General features: G+C 50.2%; 6 protein-coding genes across 6 annotated transcripts; 3 read left to right on the forward strand and 3 right to left on the reverse strand.

Annotated features, from left to right (window-relative positions):
* The first annotated feature begins 467 nt into the window (after window positions 1–467).
* Tsen54 (tRNA splicing endonuclease subunit 54) lies at window positions 468–4179 on the forward strand. Its single transcript, XM_003740990.1, has 16 exons — window positions 468–569; window positions 707–819; window positions 925–1006; window positions 1094–1276; window positions 1383–1522; window positions 1607–1703; window positions 1814–1893; window positions 1976–2166; window positions 2269–2390; window positions 2470–2529; window positions 2655–2788; window positions 2867–2942; window positions 3070–3147; window positions 3258–3332; window positions 3445–3633; window positions 3727–4179. The coding sequence occupies exons 1-16, from the start codon at window positions 468–470 to the stop codon at window positions 4177–4179; spliced, it is 2175 nt and encodes a 724-aa protein (XP_003741038.1).
* Window positions 4180–4394: 215 nt separating this feature from the next.
* On the reverse strand, window positions 4395–6047 carry LOC100907600 (histidine triad nucleotide-binding protein 3). The gene is made up of 5 exons (XM_003740961.1): window positions 5820–6047; window positions 5493–5592; window positions 5139–5317; window positions 4950–5018; window positions 4395–4851 (listed from the first exon to the last, which is right to left on the reverse strand). Exons 1-5 carry the CDS (start codon window positions 5829–5831, stop codon window positions 4666–4668), a joined length of 546 nt encoding a protein of 181 aa, XP_003741009.1. The 5' UTR covers window positions 5832–6047; the 3' UTR covers window positions 4395–4665.
* A 1887-nt stretch (window positions 6048–7934) lies between these two features.
* On the reverse strand, window positions 7935–9439 carry LOC100907740 (Regulator of cullins 1a). The gene is made up of 4 exons (XM_003740962.2): window positions 9161–9439; window positions 8351–8508; window positions 8187–8263; window positions 7935–8109 (listed from the first exon to the last, which is right to left on the reverse strand). Exons 1-4 carry the CDS (start codon window positions 9192–9194, stop codon window positions 8040–8042), a joined length of 339 nt encoding a protein of 112 aa, XP_003741010.1. The 5' UTR covers window positions 9195–9439; the 3' UTR covers window positions 7935–8039.
* Window positions 9440–9861: 422 nt separating this feature from the next.
* Pdp (pyruvate dehydrogenase [acetyl-transferring]-phosphatase 1-like protein, mitochondrial) lies at window positions 9862–13481 on the forward strand. The gene is made up of 14 exons (XM_029110801.1): window positions 9862–9984; window positions 10232–10338; window positions 10419–10500; window positions 10606–10772; window positions 10963–11047; window positions 11144–11215; window positions 11399–11462; window positions 11550–11676; window positions 12212–12322; window positions 12502–12579; window positions 12677–12734; window positions 12833–12950; window positions 13162–13294; window positions 13394–13481. Exons 1-14 carry the CDS (start codon window positions 9862–9864, stop codon window positions 13479–13481), a joined length of 1413 nt encoding a protein of 470 aa, XP_028966634.1.
* A 173-nt stretch (window positions 13482–13654) lies between these two features.
* Window positions 13655–16887, reverse strand: LOC100907881 (ubiquitin-conjugating enzyme E2 W). The gene is made up of 7 exons (XM_003740963.2): window positions 16544–16887; window positions 15638–15740; window positions 15425–15519; window positions 15036–15138; window positions 14748–14903; window positions 14586–14661; window positions 13655–14451 (listed from the first exon to the last, which is right to left on the reverse strand). The coding sequence occupies exons 2-7, from the start codon at window positions 15671–15673 to the stop codon at window positions 14438–14440; spliced, it is 480 nt and encodes a 159-aa protein (XP_003741011.1). The 5' UTR covers window positions 15674–15740; window positions 16544–16887; the 3' UTR covers window positions 13655–14437.
* A 1019-nt stretch (window positions 16888–17906) lies between these two features.
* On the forward strand, window positions 17907–18643 carry ND-MLRQ (NADH dehydrogenase (ubiquinone) MLRQ subunit). The gene is made up of 3 exons (XM_003740964.2): window positions 17907–18065; window positions 18242–18337; window positions 18487–18643. The coding sequence occupies exons 1-3, from the start codon at window positions 17997–17999 to the stop codon at window positions 18574–18576; spliced, it is 255 nt and encodes an 84-aa protein (XP_003741012.1). The 5' UTR covers window positions 17907–17996; the 3' UTR covers window positions 18577–18643.
* The last annotated feature ends 2183 nt before the right edge of the window (window positions 18644–20826 follow it).

The following is a 20826-nucleotide window of genomic DNA, read 5'->3' on the forward strand; positions in this document are numbered from 1 at the left end:
CAGCGCAGACCTCCAGAGTGCTCTCTCCCGCCAGGTCGGCGGGCACCAAGCAGTCGTAACAGCGCCGCTCCGGCGACTTGTCGCGCGGACGCTACGCGGAACGATTTCCCTGCGAAAATTCGGTGAAGGGAACCCTGTCTACATGCTTCCTATGACGTGAGCTATCATGTGGATGAGTTCCGGAGTGGATTGGCGGGGGCTTAGCGGTATTGAGTTTCGGAACGAAGATGTGTCTGGCGGCGCCGATGGCGAGCCCTATCACGGACTCCGTTCAAAACAGAAGATGCATGTGGGGTAGAGCTCACCCACAGAGTGATTCGTTCGATTTCGGCTCCGACCGTATGAGATCGTTCCCGAGTCGTTTAGAGAGTTGTCAACTCAGCCAGGGAGCCCCCCATGACGAGTCTCACTTCTCAAAACCATCGATCCCTCCAGAGCAGTGCATCGGAACCGCCTAGGATCGAAGAATGGCGGGTCGTTGGACCCCAGTCAGCGATGACAGTGACACGGAGACCGGGGAAGACTCCTCCGTCGAAAACCTTATTGAAATACAGGCCCCACAGTACATGGTAATTGTCTCTGGAATTTCGAGTCCGGTTCGAGCTCCGGTCGGAGTCTCCAACATGAAGCTCAGCTCAAATGAGCCGCTTCCCGATGATAGGAGCACAACATGACTTGAATTCCATTCTCTGATTTCGCACTCCAGCTCGATGACCTCGTCGTAAATCCCCCGCGGGTGGAAGAAGTCATAGTTGTCAGTTCTGATGACGAAGAAACATCGTCGGACAGTTCCCTCCCGACGTCCTACACTAGCTCAAGGTAGGCTCGGTCTCGACAATCATTAGCAGTCAACCTTCGTATTATTCCAAATCATTGGAGGGAGAATCGAGCGTCACGTATCAATGATGCATTTCAATATTCCAGCAGCCCCTTGACGTCAGATCCCTCCAGCAGCCCATTTTTCGATTTTAACGACCAGAGCTTCACTCCGAGGTTCTTGTTTAGGGTGAGCAAGCGTGTTGGCGTCGATCCCCATCCGACTCCTATGCAATGTTCAGTACGTTTTCTACGTCCTCCTGCTAATTCCTCCTAGGACCCGGAGTTCCTCCAAGCGAATCATCCAGTCATTCCCTCGATGGAAGGAATTCGACCGCATATTCCGGAGTACAACACTGACGACACATCGCAGGAGACATTGGGTAGTCCGGACGTCGGCCTTATACAGGAGGCCATCCAGAGAAAATTGCCCTTGGTGGAAGATCTGACTCCCGTGCTGGTGGGTTGGCAGAAATCGAGCTGGCTATCCCCCTCTCACTCAGAAAGTTCCGAGCACCGATCTGCATGATTCTTATGACTCGACCGTCCCAATTCGATCCTTTCAGGTGAGTCTCGACAGCAACCGCAAAATCCTTGCCAACTTCCCAGGTGCCTCGGAAGTCTGCTCGAAAAGTCCCGGAGCTAAAGGGAATAATGATGGAAGTTTGCAAAAACAAGAATCTTCGGGCTCTAAGAAAATGTCGAAGTGAGTTGCTCGTTACGATTTTATCTCTACACATGTCCAAATCGCGGCAGCCCTGCGCCTCAACCCTGTTTTCCATTCGTTCAGGTACGATCCTGAGTCTCCGACGGTAAGCGCTCTGAAACGGTATCAGATTTCGACCATCTCTGAAGCCATCTGGAGGCCGGGCACACGGAGGGCGGAGGTAATTCGACTTGGCGGGCGCTCGAGTTCCAGCATCGGATAACGAAAGCGAACATTCTTATTCTTGCTAAGGTCGCCAGCATCAGGAGTGAGGCATTTTTCCGAATCCAGGTGACCCAGCGGCGAGGGAAACAAATGGAAACGATAGGATCCGCCGGAAACCCGACCTTCCTGGAGTTCTACGAGGCGTTGTACGTATCGTAGCCGTGGGAGTCATTAAAGGACTCGCCCTTGGTTTCGACACCCGGCTAAAGCACAACGTTTGTCTCGCAGATTTTTGATGACGCGCGTCAAACTCCGACTACTTTTACCGGATCTGACACCAATGTCGGTTTTCGAGGCCTGCAATATTTTAGCTCGCGATCCGGAAGATTATGAGGTTTATTTAATTTATGAATATCTAATGAACTGTGGTGCGATCGTGGCTCCCTTCAGACCGCCGAAACGCACGCTCGCCGCCGATGGTGAGTATCGATCCCTATCCCTATCGGTGTGACTGCGGTCATCAATTCGTTCGAAATTATTCTCATTTCCTCGAGGGAACTACAGACACGATCTAATTTCAGGTTCCCAGTCCGCCAAGCCGAAGAGCTCCACTCAGATACCTCCAGCTCACAGCGCGCCGCCACCGCCGAAAACATCTGCCTTCTCGGCATATAAAAAAGATGATTCCGATTCCGACCTTGAAGTAAGTCCTGCCTATCGCCTTAGTTTCCGGGATAGACAGGTGATTGACATTCGGTAACTTTTTGCTGCGCTCTCCCCAGGTGCTTTCCTGCAGTATGCCCGAAGTTGCTCTGACTTACGAGCAGAATGTTCCATATGAGGTGAGCGAACGGTATTCGTTAGCTTCTATCGCGATGTTTCGTATTGAGAAGGAGCACGTCATTCCAAGAAACGAGAAGAAGAGCGAAAGAAAATACTTTTTCAAAAAAGCATGTCTCTCCTTAAGGGTCCGGAAATCACCTTCCCCGCGCTCGGAGTTTCGATGAAAAATGCAGCTCTGCCTGCGATTCCGCGAGAACTGCTGCCGGAATGCAAAACCGTCAGCTCAGAATATGCTCAAAACGGTAGATTAAATGAAAGGTGCGTTCAGCTACGTCCATGCAGCGTTCCTGTGAGCGGGGAACCCGAATGTCTCATAGAACTCGGTTCTCATTCTAGGATTCCGCTATTCGTAAACAACATATCCCTTTATCCCCAATGGTTCACGCCTGAGGGCATGGAGGACAAGGAACCGGTAAGGACCATCGAGGGTACAATCCGCAGTAAGAGCCCGATGCGATATTTTTCCTCTCGGACCCATGGCTCTGGGGATCTGATTGAAAATTCCAAGTCATTCACTCATTCGAGATTCTACTCCATAGGTCCCTGAAGATAAGGCGCCCGTCAAACGTGGCCGCAAGCGAAAAGCTGCGCCGAGAATCTCCCAGAAGAAAAAGAAGGTATGTCTTGTGAACACTCCAGCTCCCGCAGTTTCGTGGCCGGAGGATACACTGACTTCGAATTAGCGATGTCCCTGACAGTGGTCTTGACCGTCTGTACGGAATTGCAGCTCAAAGTATCTCCTCAAAACGATGGAGCTACCCATCCTGGATGTATGCCGCAAGCAAACGATGAGATCCGCGAGGTGAGTGCAAGCTCAACATGAGATTCGACCGCACGTGCTGATCGACAGTGTACTGTGCGCGCCGGCGACGCTTCTCAGATACAGACTCTTATCTCTGACTCCCGATCACCAGCGTTATAATCGACGATGGTTTCCCCGATGGTTTGATGGGATCGAACTCGGTGTGCACTCAACTTCAATTGTTGATACTCTTCACAAATTCACTGCTGACGGGATCCCGAAGATTCAGACTGCCGAATCGTGGTCGGAGTACAAGAATGTTTTCGCCAAGCTTGTCAAGGAGTCTCAAAACAACGAGGAGGCAAGTATAACGAATTTCTGATATTCATCTCGCTCAATATCATTCTCAATACTGTGTTTTCATGTGAGATTGAATCTGAATGTCTTCTTGCAGGATCATGGTCTCTATAAGGGCACGACCACCCCCCTGATGACCGGAACGAAAAAGAACCAAACGCAATTGATTTTCGAAGAACTTCAATTGACGCAAGAGATAAGCGAGAGCTTCGACCTGAGGAAACGCATAGAGGAAATGAACGAGCATGGGAGGAATATCGCGGATCATAGTGTAAATTCTTGTATAGGAGATGGCGAGGCTGTCTCGCGCTCGGCGAATTCGCCAAAGATCATTTTTGATGTATATATCGACTCTGCCTACTCGAAAACGAAACCCTGTACACCGGATTATCGTGTCGTGAAATTGAAAGCTGAGAGTGTTTTGAACATAAGCGACCTCATCAAGCTATCCCTCGAAGCCGGCGATGCCACCCTGCTCATAGCCCATGTTGCAGACTGCAAAGTGAGAGTTCGTCAAGCGATGACCTTCAGCATACCGCGATATAATTGAAGTTAGGACTATCTTTCGTCGCTACCCTGAATAAAAAAAAATGCTCGGAGGTCTCCTGTGGAAATCGAGCTCCAATCTTCTTGGCTGGATACCGGAAAGATCCGAGGCATTAGATTAATTCCCTCCGACTTCGCTAACGCGATACCCCTCCCGGATTTTACGATCCCAAGGGGACTTTTCCTCATTCCTGTGTCGAAGAGAGAAGGGTAATACTGAAAATCGAAACACATCTCCTAAATTTATTCGCTCGGAAATCATATGATCATATGCAGGTCATATACTAGAATCAGTAAAAAGCCATTTGGAGGCACATGCTCCCGACAACTTTTGTTCGTGCGTGTCGCCAGGAAGGAGCATCGTATATGGGGTTTGGAAGCAAAGGACCTTGTGACATTTGAATATGCTCATGTAGAATGGCACCAATGGACGGCCCTCTCGAAGGACGAGTTTGTATATGTATATGTTCTTGTAGCCTGTCCCGAAATTTCATCTCAAATCTCCCAACTCGTCGATCGGAGACTGGACTTGCGACACAGGAGGTTTCATGCGATCGAGTATTCCGAGTAGGGTTTCTGTGGTCTTGAACCAATAGGAGTCGGGCCTGAACGTAAGATCCATTCGCGTCGACATCTCAGACTCCGGTGAAATGATGTGCATGTGGAGATGCGATACCTGGAACAATTTGGAAAACTTTCCTTCAAGAGGCACGGGCCGGGGGATTTCGAGTCATAGACGACAGGGCAAGCCCCGCGAAAATCATCGGTGCTCACCGAAATGAATGGCGGGTTATGGAAGCCATTCCTGCAGTGCTCCCATTTTCCTCCCCTGGACTCGAGTACCTGGAAAAAATTGGCGTATTGGCGCGGACGCGACATGATGCTTCAGAATGGGCTCGCTCGTCGAGGGTCACCGTCGAACTTTTTCCGGACATGAGAAGCAGACAGGGCTTATCTACCAACCTGTTTGCCAATCCTCAGCATGTCATTGACCATTTCGATATGCATATCGTCTAAACATTTCATATCCCTAATGTGCTCTTTGGGAATCACGAGGTAATGATGTTTCGAGGCAGGTGCGATGTCCGTGATGACCACGTAGTTGGAGTCGTGGTAATGTATTTCAGCTGACGGATCATTCCCTGAAAATGGAGGTGTTCCTCAATCACGGCCAACAGGATCAACGGCTCTCCCACCAGCTGCCGTGGATTCGGTTTCATTCCGCTTACTCGAATTAGTCTAGCCTTCGTTGGCCTAGTGGGTCCAATCTTATCTCTTTAACGCATTGTTCTCCGCTTCTTGAGGAAGACGACTCACCTGCCGCAATTTTGCAGAAAATACATTCTGGCGACTGACCCCAGCGCAGGACACTTAGGAGTTTCGTCAAGAACCTCCCAAAGAAGGACTCATCTGAGGGCTAAAACAAGTAATTCAGTTTCCGAAAACGGAAAGCGTTGAGGAAAGGGACGGAAAAGATTATGCCCCTCCGAATCTCGATCTGGCAGGTGCGAAAATGAGCTCGGGACTCAACGGTGGGTATTTCCCGGATGGCTCTCCAGTTCTGTCATCGAAGACCCCCGAGGAGACTCGGGTTGTCAGTAAAAAGACGAGAACCCGGTCGAGAAACTCCCGGTGTCTACTCACTGCGTCTCCCATTGTTGTCACTGAGCGCGTACTCCCGTCTCCCGACTCGAGGAAAAGAGTTCCAGTGGGAATTCGCTAACTTGGCGGAACTTCACTTCTACTGCAGATGATGCCCTTTGCGAGTGTAGTCAGATATCCCCGTGGAAACAGCATATGCAGAATCTATTCTATCTGGAGCATCTCACTGCATTTCGCGATCTATCTCGATCTGTTTGAGCGTTTCTCTATCCAAATGACAGAGCAGCACCTCGTGCGAATGAACGCATCCGCGCAAAATTACTCCCGTTCGAAGAACGCGGGAAACTCGCCAAGAGCTCGCGCTGAAAGCAGCCTCTCCCTTCAGGCTGCGATTGAATGGAGCTCCAGGCTCCAATCCGTCCAGAGCTCCGGAGCTATCTCGCTCACTCCGAATTATTATACACTGCCCGACAGCCAAAACCCAACAGAATAGGTGAGACCTAGGTTGGGATAAATGGAGGCCGTACATTCCGAATCTGTGAACAGTTTTCTCGTATCAGGTCCAGTTTTTCTGTAAAATCAATTTTTCGGATTTTCATTATTCTTCCCCTCAAAATTTTTTTTTCCTTCTTCACGATGAGCACGATCCATGAAAATTGGGGAACATATAGACCCATCCCAGGTCTATCTCGGGTTGAATTTTCGTGTAATTCAGAGCAACAGTCTCTGAGCTAGAGTGCATCAAAGTTCGAAAATGGCTGAAAAAGGCGGATGGCAAGCCTCTCTGCCAAGGGCTGACAAAAAAACGATCTCCTTCGAACCCGTCTGGCTCAGAGACTGTTGCTCCGAATTACACGAAAATTCAACCAGTGATAGACCTCGGATGGGTCTAAATGTTCCCCAATTTTCATGGATCTTGCTCATCGTGAAGCAGGAAAAAAAAAATTTGGGGGAAAAAATAACGAAAATCCGAAAAATTGGTTTTACAGGAAAACTAGACCTGATACGATAAATTTGTTCACAGATTCGGAATGTACGGCCTCCATTTATCCCAACCTAGGTCTCACCCATTCTGTTGGGCAAAAAAAAATTGTCGGGCTGTGTTATGAATGAAAATATTTCCCATCCGGTATTTGGCGAGGGAAGGTTCCTGTTCTTCAACCTCACAGCACGATGACGAATCGTGCTCCTAGATACGGTCTCGTCGTGAGTGAAGTCTCGAAGTGTATTCTTCCAGTCATGAGTTATTCTCGATTGACGATGTTGCTTCTCGGATCAGCTAAAGTTCGGTGAGTTCCACGAATCGTCCGAATACCCCGTCATGGGTTTCAGGAGATGTTGTGCCATGATCTTAAGCTTGGTCATTGGAAAGGGATTGCCCTCCAGAGATTCGCACTCTGCAGATTCCTCCTACCCAGGACATTGCAGGGTGAGTGAGTACCTTGATTGAATGAGATATTCGACGAGTCGTTTCCGCGCGAATGACGAAAATCCCGATCGTGAGTTTCGTCGCTGATTATGGGAATGCCGCTCCTAGGATGAGCTGTGAGATTCGCGATGTTCTCCATGCGGAATTTATTCTTGTTATCCAATGAGTGGTTTTCGACTCCCGGTCCGCGATCGTATTGAGGCTCCATGATTATTACTGGAGGTTCCTCGTCGTCATCCTAAGACTCGTGATTCCCGCTGGGCCACGGGGGACTGCCATCCGGGAGGCGCTCCATCGTGGCCATAGCGGTCTGGCCCTCGCTGATGTCGACCGGGTATGCCCTGGAGACAGTAAGCACGGTCTTCGGTCGACCGTATAGGTGTGTATGAGCTGCGGACCGCATTAGGTGTCCGGGTGACCAATCTTCCGAAGCACATGGAGGCCAATCATATGCAGTAAGATCCGGCGTTGCCCGATCGCCTCCTTCCTTTTGATCTTCCAGATCAGACTGATCGTTTGTCTCGATCGCCGGTGAGAGACCCTTCACTCAATCAGGAGCAGGGCGAGCGCGGAAGTAGCACACGCCATTCATGAAGGAGAGAAGACGACCATCTCGGGGAATTGTCCGAGTGCATCTGAGCCAAATCCGAAACCCATCTGCGCTACGAAATGAATATGCCCTCAGGCGTTCTAATGGGATCGCTCAATAAAGAATCGGACAGCTAGCCTCAGGAATATTCGGAGCCGTGCTCGAATTTAGTATTTTATTTCATTCTTTCCCCCCTATCGATGTTTGTATCCGTTACATCCGGTCTTGTGAATTTGTGATCACATCAGTGTCCGTACTTCTGGAACTCCCACTCGCGATTGTCCAGTGGACACACCTGCCGAGTCTTCAGCCATCTGAAGAGGAGGACCATTAGACGATTTAGAAGGAACGATCGAACTCGAGTGCGAAAATCGGGGGAAGGGAAACTTGCCTTGATATACAGTGGAAATGAAACGCATGGTTACAAACGCCCCACGCGACTGTACATTCGTCAGTCGTCGCGGATGCCTGAAATACAATGTCATTGGTATGAGTGGTTGCGCGGCTCCACTAAATTTCCTACTCGTGATCTTAGGAGCGGAAATTCCGTCACACCTGATTGGCTTGACACTCGATGCAGAGGTCCATAATATGATTCCGGCAAATAGCACAGTTGTCGACAACGATGTCCCAAGCCCAGAGGGCGACCGCGGACCACTTCTTCACTTCGAACCTCTTCTTCTCTCCGCTTTTTGCTCCGTTTGCTGAGACGTCTGAAACGATTGTCGAGAGGATGAAATCATCCGGAAAATCCAGGTGCTGATGCCGAGGATCTCCCGTCTGGTTTTAGATAGCTGGAATTCGAGCACGAGCTCGCATTGTACGTCTGCTAGATCGTTCCTCTTTACGCGTCCATGGAATCCGCAAGGTACAGAGACTGTCGACAGCAGAAGAAGCCCTCGCTCATCTTTCTTGATGGAGAGTATATGTATAGTTCGGGAAGAGACTTCAATCAGAAAGGAATGATAGTACGAATTTTCCGTTCAAACCCCGGGAGAATTTGGAGAAGAAGAAAGAAAGGAAGCTCTCTGATTCCAGCTCACTGCTGAAGCGTCCGAATGGGTTCAGGAGGCCTGATAAACGCGGACACCGGAGGATGTCATGAACCCGAAAATCCTTTATTGCTCCTGATACTCCTCAATTTTTGGATTTTTCTCCAGTTGTTCATCCTTGCAGAGAATGAGCCAATCTCTCAGCAATCGAAGTCGTCGATGAGTCTGAGCAAGTCGGACCAGTTCCCGGAGGGAGACCCCATACGCATGATTGACCCGGAGATTTGTCAGCTCATCGAAAGCACAGCTGATTGACACAAATGACGAATGAAGTTCCTGTCACGAAAACCTCACGGCGGGATTCTGCACTCACCGGATGCTTCTTGTTGTTCGTCTACTTCCATCATGTTGAAACGTGAATTTAAGAACCGCGAGAATCTCGAGATGGGCGAAGTCCCGTGTGATAATTGGCAAAACTGAGTTTTGAGCGCTTCCTGGATCTCCCACCAGCTTGTGGACGGCGCTTCAAAAGTTATATCCTGCAAAGTGCATCGAGCACATCCAATTGCGATTCTCGCACACCGGCCAAAATGGTGGTTCTCTCTTCTCTCCCCTCTTCGACAACGACGAACGACGAAGCGAACGTCTGTGTGTGAATGAACAGGCAGATGGATGCAGCCGCTCGATCCCCGCGGTCCGCTCAGCTCGATAAGATTTTTCCTTGATCCGAGCGCCTGTCAACTATTTTCCGATGCAGAAAGGGGTGTAGGAGGATACTCCCGAGGTCTGCCGGTGGAATTGACCATAGGAGGAAGCTCCTTCGAGACTCAATCGATCTATCAACCGAACGAATCCAATATGGCTGCGCCCATGCGAAATCGAAGCGGTGTTCTCTACTCTGACCCGAGAGACCCGAGTAACGGTGTTGAGAACCCGTCCTCCAAATGCCACCAAGCGATTGAGAGATCATAAGAAGGAGAGAAGCCGAACTCATTCCCAGGAGAACAGTGTTCGGACGGATGTCTCTCGCCGCTGTTTCAAGAGATCCGTGAAGCTCTCGGAATAATGAAGACCATGAGGACTATGCGCGCATTGGGACTCACCTCTTCGATGCGCGCATCTTCGAGAAGTGATCATGGGGGTCATCACCGGCTGCTGAGCAATGCATTCGGCGTACCGAAACTGGGACCACCTGAGGTGACTCTAAATCATTGCATGCGAGAGGAAATCGGGGGAATCATTAGTGAAAAGCTCTCTGGGACCACCTATCCATTTCGATTCCTTCCTCTATCGATTTGAATGTCCTTGATACTTGAAGCTCACGGTGCTCTTCGCCGGATGATCAGCGAGCTCGCAGAGAAAATTATGAGCTTTCCTCCGCGGTTGGCATCCTCTCTGAATCTGCCAACCCCGATCTCGAATCAAATCGGCTCCGATTATTCAGGTGACGCATATTCTACGGAAAAATGAAGCTCATTTCGATCTCCAAGAGGGTTCCGTCAATGAAGTGGACTTGAATCAATTGCCATCCAACAACCCTATCGAGGACAGGTGAGCTTCGGCGCTGATTCCAATCCAGCCTTCTTCTGCTGTTAGAGATAATCCATAAAGCCGGCGGGTCGATTTCGCAGGATTGTGATCGCGCGCAACAGACTTACTACGGGTGCCACTTTTGGGGTATTCGATGGTCACGGTGGTTCTCGGATGGCCCAAGTAAGAGGAGCCTGCTCATGGAATCCTGACGACTCAAACCTCAAACGGCAGCTCGCCGTCGCTTTCCTCATGACCTACCGTTAATCGAACCATGTGATTTTGAAGGTGATCTCACAAAGACTGCCGCACTACTTCGCCCTCTCTGTCTCACCCCACGAGATTCTTGAACAGTACGTGCGGAGCAAACAGAAGCCCCTCCTGATAGAAAGGATATTCTCTTTGGACCAGCTCTCCGATTGGCAATATAGTTGTCATTTGAAGAGTTTGCAGAGGTAATGTACTAACGAGAGTTGTCAGAGCTCCTCACTAACGTCGATTCTTAGGGTTGCTGCGAGAGTCTCAAGGGTCTGTCAATAATCATTGCGATGAGTGAATCCCGGCTCTGTGAGCTGTCGGCTTAATCCGCGCTTATTGCTTATTCTCTCCCCTGAAAGTCCTGATTATTCACTCCCAAACAAACAGGTTCGCTGAAAAAATCCTTAAGTCAACGGAGCGGCTCACGACGTCGGAGCTTCTCTGCGAATCGTTCGATTTCTTGGATCACGAGGTATACTCCTTCCCTGAGCATTGGCGGTACAATTTTCGAGACTCGCTTCTCTCGATTCCCCTCCAAGCTCTTGCGACAAGGTCTTCTTCCTCGCAGGTCTCCCGCGAAATCCAAGACGCAGGAACTGAGGAAGCATTGACGTTGGCAACGCAGGGATGCGTCGCCACGGTAATTAGGAGCCTGATTTCCGTTCCAAGGATTCGAGAGATTATATGAGTTCTATGGGAATTCGCTATGCCTAGTGGAAGAAGCTCCCGATACCAACCGGATTCCGTTTGCGATGCATGTTGCTCGTCTTTGCCACCTCTTTATATCGAGTTAGGGATGCATAGAGCCATTAAACTTTTTCAGATCGCCCACATAACAGATCAACACCTCTATGTAGCGTCCACCGGAGATTGCCGCGCCGTCTTGGGTGAGTCAAAAACTCATCTGGATGCTTCATGATGGGCAAGCGAAGGGGCTTCCGTTTCGGAGAGGACCTAATGATCCGAATCGACAGGAATTTGTGACGAATCCGGGCGATGGGTCGCCCGAGCCCTGAACAAGGAGCACAGCTGCGAGAATGTGGAAGAAATCCAGAGGATTCTCGGCGAGCACCCGAAGTCAGAAATCAACAGCATAATCAGGTCTGGTTACTACATATCCGTCGGGAGCGGAGGTCTCTAATATCGGAGAAAGACGAACGCTGGGTTAAATTTATTGCGGTCGTTCTTCGGTGCTGTTTCTTGGGGTCGGCCCCACTCTAGGCTCGGAGAGGTGAGCGCTTCCGATGCAGCTGAGGATTTCCCGCCTTCACGAGCGTTCCTCGGCTGAACTCCATGGTTAGAAGTAGCGATTCCAGCCACCGTCGCGTTCTCATTTTACCGTATGCCGAGCGAAATTCCTGCAAAGTCCGCCTCAGAGACTCGTTGCTCAGGCGGAGAGCCCTCAACTTGGGGAGAGTGCGTTCGAAGCCAGGATGCGGCTCCTATTCGATGCGCGTAGCGAGCAAGGGTCCTTGAACCGGTAAACCGAGGGTGGGAAGAGCGCCCGGAACTATAGGAGAAGAGAAACGGAAATCGAGATATGTCGCTTCAGTTCGAGTAGGTACATCGTGCCCGACTCCGAGAGCATGTTCCTCCGCCCGAACCGAAATCGACAAAGACTCTTCTCTCCCTGTAGGGGCGAACGTCTGCTGGGGAATCTCGCACCGCTCCGCGCATTCGGAGACTTCACCTTCAAGTGGAAGAGAGAGGATATCGTCAAGCATCTCGTGCCTCTCTACGGCGAAAGGTATGCTCTTATCCTTCGGAGTGAGCGCCGGCCCCGTTTTGAGGTTTACCGATCGTTCGAATCTTGGATTCAAGCCTCATGATTGTTCGACTCGGCCGATGGCTTCCAATGACTTTGAACTCCACCCTATTCTCACCGATCCTGAGCAGCGAATGACCTCGCCCCTCTTTCCTTACCAGGGTTATCCCGCATCATTATTTGACGCCGCCTTACCTGGTGGCTACACCGGAGGTATCTCATCACATCCTAACTCCGAGGTAGATGTCCGACCCAAACTCGAGCTTTTGATCGAGATGATGGAACCCTCGCCATGGAATGTTTAAATGAAACGTTCCTTTCTCGTACTATTTTCAGAGACAAGTTCCTAGTCCTTGCTAGTGACGGACTATGGGAGATGCTCAGCAGCCAAAAAGTAATTTCGCCCTGGATGCACTCCTCACTTTGAGAGGAATGAGGACGATTTCGAGAATTCACTCTGAGGAAAACCTTCAACGCTGCTTCCTTCTGCAGGTGGTCCAGCTCATCGGACAGTTCTTGCAGGGAACGCAAGCCCGAGATTTACTGCGGCTATCGAACGATAATGTCACCTTGGGCTCGATACAGAATCTGCTCGCAAAACGCAAACGCGGTGAGTTGCCGCCTGCTGTCCGTATTGTCAGCGTCTCTGTTTTTCTCTTTCTCGCTCATCGTGTGTCCACTCGGGTCAGGCAATCGAATTGTAGCATGAATGAATCAATGACCAGATCAGGGTGGTGCTGCAAGGCTCCTGGGACGATTCCCTTATTCGGTCAGTCTTCTTCCCGATCTCTGACCATTAATCAGCTCCTCCTATTCCTTAGCAGATCTCTCCAATAAGCCGGTGGATACGAACGCCGCCACTCATCTGATCAGGAACGCCCTCGGTCGTACCGAATACGGCTTGGAACACACGAGATTAGCGGCTTATCTCGGGTTGCCCGCAAAACTAGCTAGGTTCGAATTCATAGTTACGCATTTGGGGGAATCTCCCCCTTCTAGTTGGGGACCGCGATTTTGACGAAGATTACCCAGTCCTTAATGACTCCCTTGCAGGAATTATCGCGACGATATTTCAATTGCGGTCATTGTTTTCGACCAAAATGAAGCCAAGGGGAAGGTCGGAGAAACGCAGAGAAGTTGATCGTAGAAGTCGCCATCTGAAGCAGGCCATAACCTCCAGCGATCTCGTGATTTCAAGGTCGAACTTACGGGCCAGCGAATTTTCTCGCTCCCGTCGACCTTCCGCTTGAGCTGTCACGCTTGGATGAAGTATGAGGGTGAGCTTTATGGAAACGTCTAGGCTGGTGGTACAAGCACCTTCTTTTATTGAAAGTCTATTCACGCCGACATTCTCTCGTTCATTGTCGACTTGCGGGGAAAGCTTTCGGACCATTTTCAGTGCCGTCACAGTTTCTATTTCACCGATAGTTATTCGCTCTAACTATCTCCTGAGGTGAGGTACTGACTAGAAAACCGCTGCTCGAGAGAACCGATGGAGGGTCACTATGTGCTTTAGGAAATGGGGCCCCGCTAGGAAGGGAGACAATACAAAGGGATATCCCCAAAATCTGTCTCGGCGAGGGTCATCACCTAGAAAATATGATGCTCCCTCAAGAAAGCGATGCTTATCTAACTCCATGCGATTCTCTTTCGAAACAGCGGAGCGCGGAATCATTCACATCGGCCGAAATAGCTCTCGTCTCTCTTGAGAGGCGAAGGATCCTCGAATCGACTCACAGCGGATCAACTCACTATAGATCCTGAATACATGCGCGGAAGAGGGAAAATAAATATTTCGGGTACCTATGATATTTCTCGTCTTTCCCACGATTCAATGACGACAGGAACAATATTTATCGGTCAAAGCTTTGCATCACTGTGCTACCATGAACTTGCATTCGCATGTTACACTCAAACTATTCTCGGTGTCTCCATATCATTGGCTCCACGCAGTTGCTCCCTTGACGCGGCCCGCCTCCTAGATTTCTTGCGTGCCTGCTCCGATGACAATTGATTGGTTCACAGAGGTATGTGGAGTAAGTCGGTTGCTTGATGGAAATTACAAACTGAGATCAATGTTCGCGTATTATCGTGATCTTACACAGAATCATCTGAAACATAGAGGATGGGAATCTGAATGAGAACCTGAAACGCTGATATCATAGTGATTGACAGGGATCGAGAAAGTCCCGATAGGGCTCACGATGAATATTTGTGCCGTTGAGCCAGGATTGATGGTACTCACCGTGATACCACCATTTGGTTTTCTTCGGATTCTTGCTGCACGTCTTGACGTAGAGCGTGTTATCCGGCGGCCGTTTCTAGGAGTGATACCAAATTAGAACCGATTCCGGTATCAGGTCGAGTCTGTATTAGCTGGCAGAATGAGGCGGAGCGGAGGACTCACCTTTTCTTTGCATGATGAGAGCATTGAAACTATGGAAAGGCATACTGCTTGCACCGAAAGAGCCGGAGACCAGTCTTCCGTCAAAATGGACAAGCAAATGTGGCCGTTGGAATAAACATGAGGGTTAACGGGAATGTTGGGTCCTACGAATGTCACCTGTCGTGGGAGAACAGAAATAAGTCATAAAAGCTTCACGACGCCGACGCATCACGGTTTGGGCGCTTCCTCATCATGAGATGGGTGACATTTCCTCCTTAGGTTCTTGACGGTGCGTGTCTTCGACCTAACCTCAGGAGAATCGAAGGGATACTTCGAGGAGAATTTGAAGAGTAGTTGGAACTTCTCGCCTTCGTACAATGTTCCTTCAGCGCCTTCCATGTCGATAATCCATCTGGGGAGTGGAAACAAGCTTAGTGATCAGGGATCCGAAGGGTTAGCGCAGTCGAGCCTCGTTGCACCGAAATTCCGCACAACGAAAAACTTCAGATGATGAACTTGCTCTGAGAGCCTCGTCAGACGAAACTTAGATGCAGCGATATTGAAAAACTCGAATCACAGTGGGATTTCATGAGAAAGCTACGAAATTTCCGTTCACACAGTGATTCGTAGTGAAGCGGTTTTGCAGTAGAGTCCTGATTCATGAAATAATCATAAGCACAGAAACTTCGGCTACGTACTGTGAGAGACTATTCCCGTGCAAGGTGTGAGAATTGATAGAGACACCGGGTGATGGCTCCCGCTGCATCGACATCAATTCCTTCTGAAGTCGTTTCTGGAACGCAGAAGGTAAAGTTCAATTTCATGATGGGCTCTGCTCAAACGGTCGAGCGAGGCCGAATTGACAGCTCGTGGGAAGGCTTTCAGGCTACGAATTTATGACCGCAACTCACATTGAGCAGACTTCCAGAACTGCTGTTGGTCTCCATGAAAATTTCGTGGAATCGGAGAATATCGAATTGTCTCTGCGCTTTTAGTCATCCATCCATCAGGCCACTGCAAGAGAGTACACCAGCGATTCGTTATTGCTCGTCACTTGGGCTGTTAATTCGATGATTTGCTATGTCAAGCTCATTGAATTTAAAGAGTACCGATCCAATTATACACGGCTATGATTAGATCGAGGAACGTCGCCATGGATTCGAGAAATTAGATTTAACCCTTGGATCATAATTCATGTCTTCTCCTGCACGGGACAGCTCCAGCAGGGACTTTCGGAACGCAAGCGCGACTGATCTCCTTCTCGGGGCCAGAATTCCTCTCCAGAGCGGTCAAATGCCTCGACACCACCGGCGCCGGCGCACGTTCCGACCAGAGCTAGGATGTCCTAATGTGCAAGACGCGTCGCCAACGGCGCCCTTTACTCTGAACTTGATTTCACGGAGCTTCTATTTCTGTCGGTATTGAATCCTCTTTCTTAATCAAAGTATCTGGCCAGGATGCTTTTCCACGAGAGTCTAGTTTTCTCCAGGTTTGTGCCACAGACGCACTGAATCACCGAACGATCGCAACGGGTACATACAGTCTTGAGATCTAATCTTGAAAGTCCGATACGTCATTGTTATTGGTGGGCCGAGAAACAACAGAGTGAATCACTGGGTACCTCTTTCTTATTTGCTTTTCAGAACGCGGATATGTCTAAGTTTGAATTCGCAGAACGGGTCTAAAGAGCTGAATCGAGGTCGACATGGTGAGGACGATACGAACGAAAATTCTCCCTGTTTCCAAAAGGAGCCTACTGATTGACGGAATCTCTACTGTTCGCATGCAGAATTAATGTACTCTAGATAGAATATTACCAGCCTGCACAAATTCAGTGGATCTAGTCCATGGATCAGGGTGGCGCCCCGTGAGTTTCGAGCTTGCACTCCCTTTTCTCGTTGGGACGAAATGTAATGCGGAGAACCGGTTGTCAGAGAGCCAATCCTAGGGTATCGAAGTGTCTCACTGTTTCACTAAAAATTGGCAGGCAGAAGTCACGACAGCACAGCTAAGCAAAACAGTCCAGAGGGCGCTGTCGATCACGCGCCTGACGGCGAAAACGCGGCAAGCTCCAAAGATTTTCCGCGTTGTGTATTCCGAAAAGGGAAGTCGACTCGGATGCCCGAGCAGAGGAAGAGTTTTACCTCTGCTAGTGGGGCATTCCTACACTGAAAGATAAACGATGGCGTCGTCCAACGAGTCCGCCAATCGGTGGAGAGGAGCGGATCGAGCGCATAGGCGAGGATTCGAGACCGGAGACGAGCGACTCTCTCTGAGTCTCTGAGTGAGTGAGCATCAGGAGCAACGGAGAATCTATCCGCTTCCTGCTCACCCCCGGCGATTCTTCCCGGGATATCCATGATGCAAACACGAATCATCCGGGATCGAAAACCTAGGGACGCTTCCGGAATGAATCGAGGTTCCGGATGCGATTCTGGGACTAGCGGACTTTTCCATTCTCCTCAGCACTATGGGGAGCTGGGGAGCTCCGATTCGAATGTCGACACGACGCGACGGCGCGGAAGCGCATCGTTCTTCAAGATCGAACTCATGGTCGAATCGCGCAGTAGCCTACATCTTGTCGATGATCGAATTCGTGTAGACGTTTCCCCGCAAGAGCTCCCTCGAGGAAGTTTCGAGAAGTCTCTATGATAAGGGCAGACTTGATTTAAGAGCGGTGCTCGAACCGTGGCCGAGGTATGCGGCGGGGTGTGTGGCGCCCGGTGCGAATCTCGAGGATTTCGGCTCGCCCGAGAAATTGCACTTCCCGAACTTCAAGTCCAGTCTGTGCGTTCGGATTTCACCTGGGTTTTCTTCTCTTGCTACAGGCGGACATGGCGCCCTAAAAATCGGGCTGAGAGAGCGCCCGGTGAGTTTCACATGCCCTTCGCGACGCCACCGTGAATGTGACTCCTCAATTTCAGCCCCCGATGATCTATTGAAAATTGCGTATTGCGACGATGCCCCGCAGCGACGTCTCATCGAATGAGTCTCAGAAAGATAGTCTCGGAAAGCACTTCCTGAATGGAAGAGGAAGCTCAAGCTTTTCATGAGGGATGCAGATTCCGTACGAGACGAACGATCTGAGAGAACTCCTCACGAGGCGTATCGGCGAGAACTCCTCCGACGCGCTTTTCGTTCGAGCGCGCTCCCGTGGTAAATCGCAACGGTGGTGGCGTAGATTCCGACACACTGTGTACGGGAGACGGGAGACATTTGTGTGACCTCAGGAACACTTCTCATCTCGCTTCCCGAGTTGAAACCTTCAAGATGGTTCTTGGACTCAAAAGCTTGAGTATTGCGGGGATGAAACAACATCCCTCGCTCATCCCGCTCCTGGTAAGTCTTGTGGGAAACTCTCCTTTGATCGGGTGCTTCGCTCCTTCGACACGACGTTGCGTCGCAAGCAGAAAGTTCTCGACCTGCGAAACAGCATACATTTCGATGGACTAGGAACAGACACCGTGGATATGAAGTTGAGTGGGGGGCTCAGAGGCACTTTCTCTTCCTACCAGGCATGCCTGTTCGTCGGTTGTAGTGGTGCCGCCCTCTACACAGCCCGCTTGGCCCTGAAAAGCCCGGACGTTTCCTGGAACAAGCAGAAGAACGCGGTAAGCTCGAAGCTCGAGTCGTATGCCCTGCCCAGGGCCCTTAGGGATTCGAATACATATTTATAATCGTCCCGATATCGAGAGACATGGCCTTGATTCTTGTTCGCGAGAAGATTCGAGAGTTTTCTGAGATAAGCGGATCATTGCAGGAACCTTGGCAAGAGTACGAGAACAAGCAGTACAAGTTTATCTCGAGCCGCGACTACAGTTCTCTACCACAGGAGCGACCCAAGTTCTAAATTTTGATCTGTCGTGGAGATAGTCACGTGGAAGTCGGACAGTATAGAATAAACAAGCAGGAGGTATCGATGTGGAGGTATTCTTGCATTATAGAGCATCGGAGTGTCATCGGGAACGTCAGGCCGTGGGGGTGCTGTCTACACTGCATCGTTCGGCGTGGATAAAATCGCTCCAATACTAGGATACATTCCCCTGTCCGCCGAACGAATATCAAGAACTCAGATGGAGTGTTCGTTCCTCAGAATTCCGAAAAAAGTTACGAACCCGTAAGAGCTTGAATATCCGAAACATCGTCCTCGAGGCTATCTAGTCTTCGTCAAAGTTAATATAAAGTTCATGATATACAAAATTGACCAGAATGAATGCTCTCCGAACCGCGGTGCGGGAGGAATCCGAGCTCAAGCTTTCAGGAGCAGGGACATTCGCATAGCCCAGGGGTCGATGACAGAGCCTGCTTCGGGCACGCGGAACTGAAGCCAGGCGCGCAGACAGGCAATAGTCCATGTGAATCGAAATTCGGAGAATTTTCAGGAGTGCATAGAAATCTTCTCTGAGCGGAATCCAAATAGAAATGACTACATGCGTCTTCCCGTTATTTGTGCGAATGTAACCTCCTACAGCATCGGGACTTGGTGAGCGATTCGGAGTCAGACTCGTTTCAAGCACTCAGGTCGAAGCATCACGCAAATGCTCTCGGAAGCTCCCGCCTGAGTCGGGGGCACAAAATTGAAACGAGCAATGTCTCATGAAATGGAAAGGATAACCGTGCCGAATAGGAAGGCTCCAGCGGGCCTATGGGTCGGCGCCGGTGAGCGGCGTTGCCGCCCACCAAAACGTGTCCAGACCATGGAAAAGTGGACTACTTCTCATCCTGATGAAGGAAGCGATGCTCCGGGATGTCTCGAGTGATCCAAGGAGTTCTGTCAGAATGCATAAATCCCAAGTCCTAGAACTCTCCATCATCCCGCGGCCGACAATGATCAGACCTCTTGCCCCGACTGCCATCCGGGATCGAGGGAATACCGCGCGGTCTGATCAGACGCTCTTCCCCGTCGAAATCGGCGGAAACAGTCCAGTCATTAGTAGGAGAGTCAAAGTTCAGAAGACTGCACGACTTCTGTCTCAGGAAAACCGTACGGGCTGCGGGATTCGCACCTCTTCGACACTGGAATGGAAGAGTCGCAATCGTGGGCAGGAGGGTCCGTCAAGCGACCAACAAAACAGAAAGAATATACTGGGAATCTGAGAGACCGGATATTGCTCGGAACTTGCCACAATGAGGTCTCGGTCTCTCCATTCCGAATTGGATCGACAGACAGAATATCGTGTGAGCTCGGCACACCCTGATCCTACCTACCGTTTACCTTCCATGGTGAGGGCCGCTCCTCTACATACTATGGATGAAGACCTAGCCGTGAGGGCGCTCCGCGCCTCCATGTTCGGCTCGGTGAGTATCGAGCGAGGAAGAACGCGAATGGTGGAATCATATGGAATCCCCTGTTCGAAAAATGAAGGGTTCAGGGTTCACAAAGCTTTTCATAGTCGGCATGCCTATGGACACCCATTCGGCGAATTAATTCTGGCCGCTCCAGTGATCCGAAATGCCTTGAGCGCCCTAGCCAAAAAGATGCCTACTCTCCTCCTGAAAGGGTGTGAGTCTTTGTTTGTTTGCTTCTTCATTTCCTTACCGGTTTCGAAAAGAACTTGAGTGGAGTGTTCTTGATTATTTTCTCTATGTCTATCTGTCACTATGTCAGATCGCCAATCGAGTTGAGGTCGCCTTACGTCGGCTTTCATCGACCTAACGTTCGACTGAACGGGCCTCCGGGGGGATACCACGCTGAATGTTCACTGGAAGGGGAGAAAATCAAATCGGGCTGAATCATTGCCACAAATAGCTTTATACTATGCTGAACGAAGATTTTAGCTCATTCAGGACGGATGACCGAAAGGCCGTCGCTCTCGGGACGCTCTCTCGATGCGATGTTCGTAGGTTTATATTTTCCCTATACGGTCCCGATGGCGGTTATAGCAGACGGTGGTTCTCCTGCAATGGAGCTATCGCCCTATCGATCTCGCGTTGCTTCGACCACGTTCGGAACCTGTCGAAGATTCGGTGACCCTCTCGCTTACTTCGAGATCATCGTCGGGGCTCGCGAAACTCAACCCTTCCGCGAAACTCGAAACCGCCGCGCGAATGCCACTACTCGATACTATAGTTCAATGGTTTCCGAAGTCCCCCAAGCTGT

Source organism: Galendromus occidentalis, unplaced genomic scaffold (genome assembly GCF_000255335.2).
Source record: "Galendromus occidentalis unplaced genomic scaffold, Mocc_1.1 scf7180000077116, whole genome shotgun sequence".
In the NCBI taxonomy this organism is placed as follows: domain Eukaryota; kingdom Metazoa; phylum Arthropoda; class Arachnida; order Mesostigmata; family Phytoseiidae; genus Galendromus; species Galendromus occidentalis.

Excerpts from the sequence above, each read along its gene's own strand:
- LOC100907881 (XM_003740963.2), bottom strand. The coding sequence starts at position 15,673 with ATGGAGACCAACAGCAGTTCTGGAAGTCTGCTCAAT. Across the intron at positions 15,520-15,637 it reads GTTCTGGAAGTCTGCTCAAT|AAACGACTTCAGAAGGAATT; the intron begins GTGAGTTGCGGT and ends TCTGCGTTCCAG. Across the intron at positions 14,904-15,035 it reads ATCCCTTCGATTCTCCTGAG|GTGACATTCGTAGGACCCAA; the intron begins GTTAGGTCGAAG and ends CTCCCACGACAG.
- ND-MLRQ (XM_003740964.2), top strand. The coding sequence starts at position 17,997 with ATGGTTCTTGGACTCAAAAGCTTGAGTATTGCGGGGATGAAACAACAT. Across the intron at positions 18,066-18,241 it reads CCTCGCTCATCCCGCTCCTG|GCATGCCTGTTCGTCGGTTG; the intron begins GTAAGTCTTGTG and ends TCTTCCTACCAG. Across the intron at positions 18,338-18,486 it reads GGAACAAGCAGAAGAACGCG|GAACCTTGGCAAGAGTACGA; the intron begins GTAAGCTCGAAG and ends GGATCATTGCAG.
- Pdp (XM_029110801.1), top strand. The coding sequence starts at position 9,862 with ATGAGGACTATGCGCGCATTGGGACTCACCTCTTCGATGCGCGCATCT. Across the intron at positions 11,677-12,211 it reads GAAATCAACAGCATAATCAG|GGGCGAACGTCTGCTGGGGA; the intron begins GTCTGGTTACTA and ends CTCTCCCTGTAG. Across the intron at positions 13,295-13,393 it reads TTGCCCGCAAAACTAGCTAG|GAATTATCGCGACGATATTT; the intron begins GTTCGAATTCAT and ends ACTCCCTTGCAG.
- LOC100907740 (XM_003740962.2), bottom strand. The coding sequence starts at position 9,194 with ATGATGGAAGTAGACGAACAACAAGAAGCATCCG. Across the intron at positions 8,264-8,350 it reads TCGAGTGTCAAGCCAATCAG|GCATCCGCGACGACTGACGA; the intron begins GTGTGACGGAAT and ends ATTGTATTTCAG. Across the intron at positions 8,110-8,186 it reads CATTTCCACTGTATATCAAG|ATGGCTGAAGACTCGGCAGG; the intron begins GCAAGTTTCCCT and ends CCTCCTCTTCAG.
- LOC100907600 (XM_003740961.1), bottom strand. Across the intron at positions 5,318-5,492 it reads TTTCTGCAAAATTGCGGCAG|GGAATGATCCGTCAGCTGAA; the intron begins GTGAGTCGTCTT and ends CTCCATTTTCAG. Across the intron at positions 5,019-5,138 it reads TGCTGAGGATTGGCAAACAG|GTACTCGAGTCCAGGGGAGG; the intron begins GTTGGTAGATAA and ends AATTTTTTCCAG.
- Tsen54 (XM_003740990.1), top strand. The coding sequence starts at position 468 with ATGGCGGGTCGTTGGACCCCAGTCAGCGATGACAGTGACACGGAGACC. Across the intron at positions 1,894-1,975 it reads CTGGAGTTCTACGAGGCGTT|ATTTTTGATGACGCGCGTCA; the intron begins GTACGTATCGTA and ends TTTGTCTCGCAG. Across the intron at positions 2,391-2,469 it reads ATTCCGATTCCGACCTTGAA|GTGCTTTCCTGCAGTATGCC; the intron begins GTAAGTCCTGCC and ends CGCTCTCCCCAG.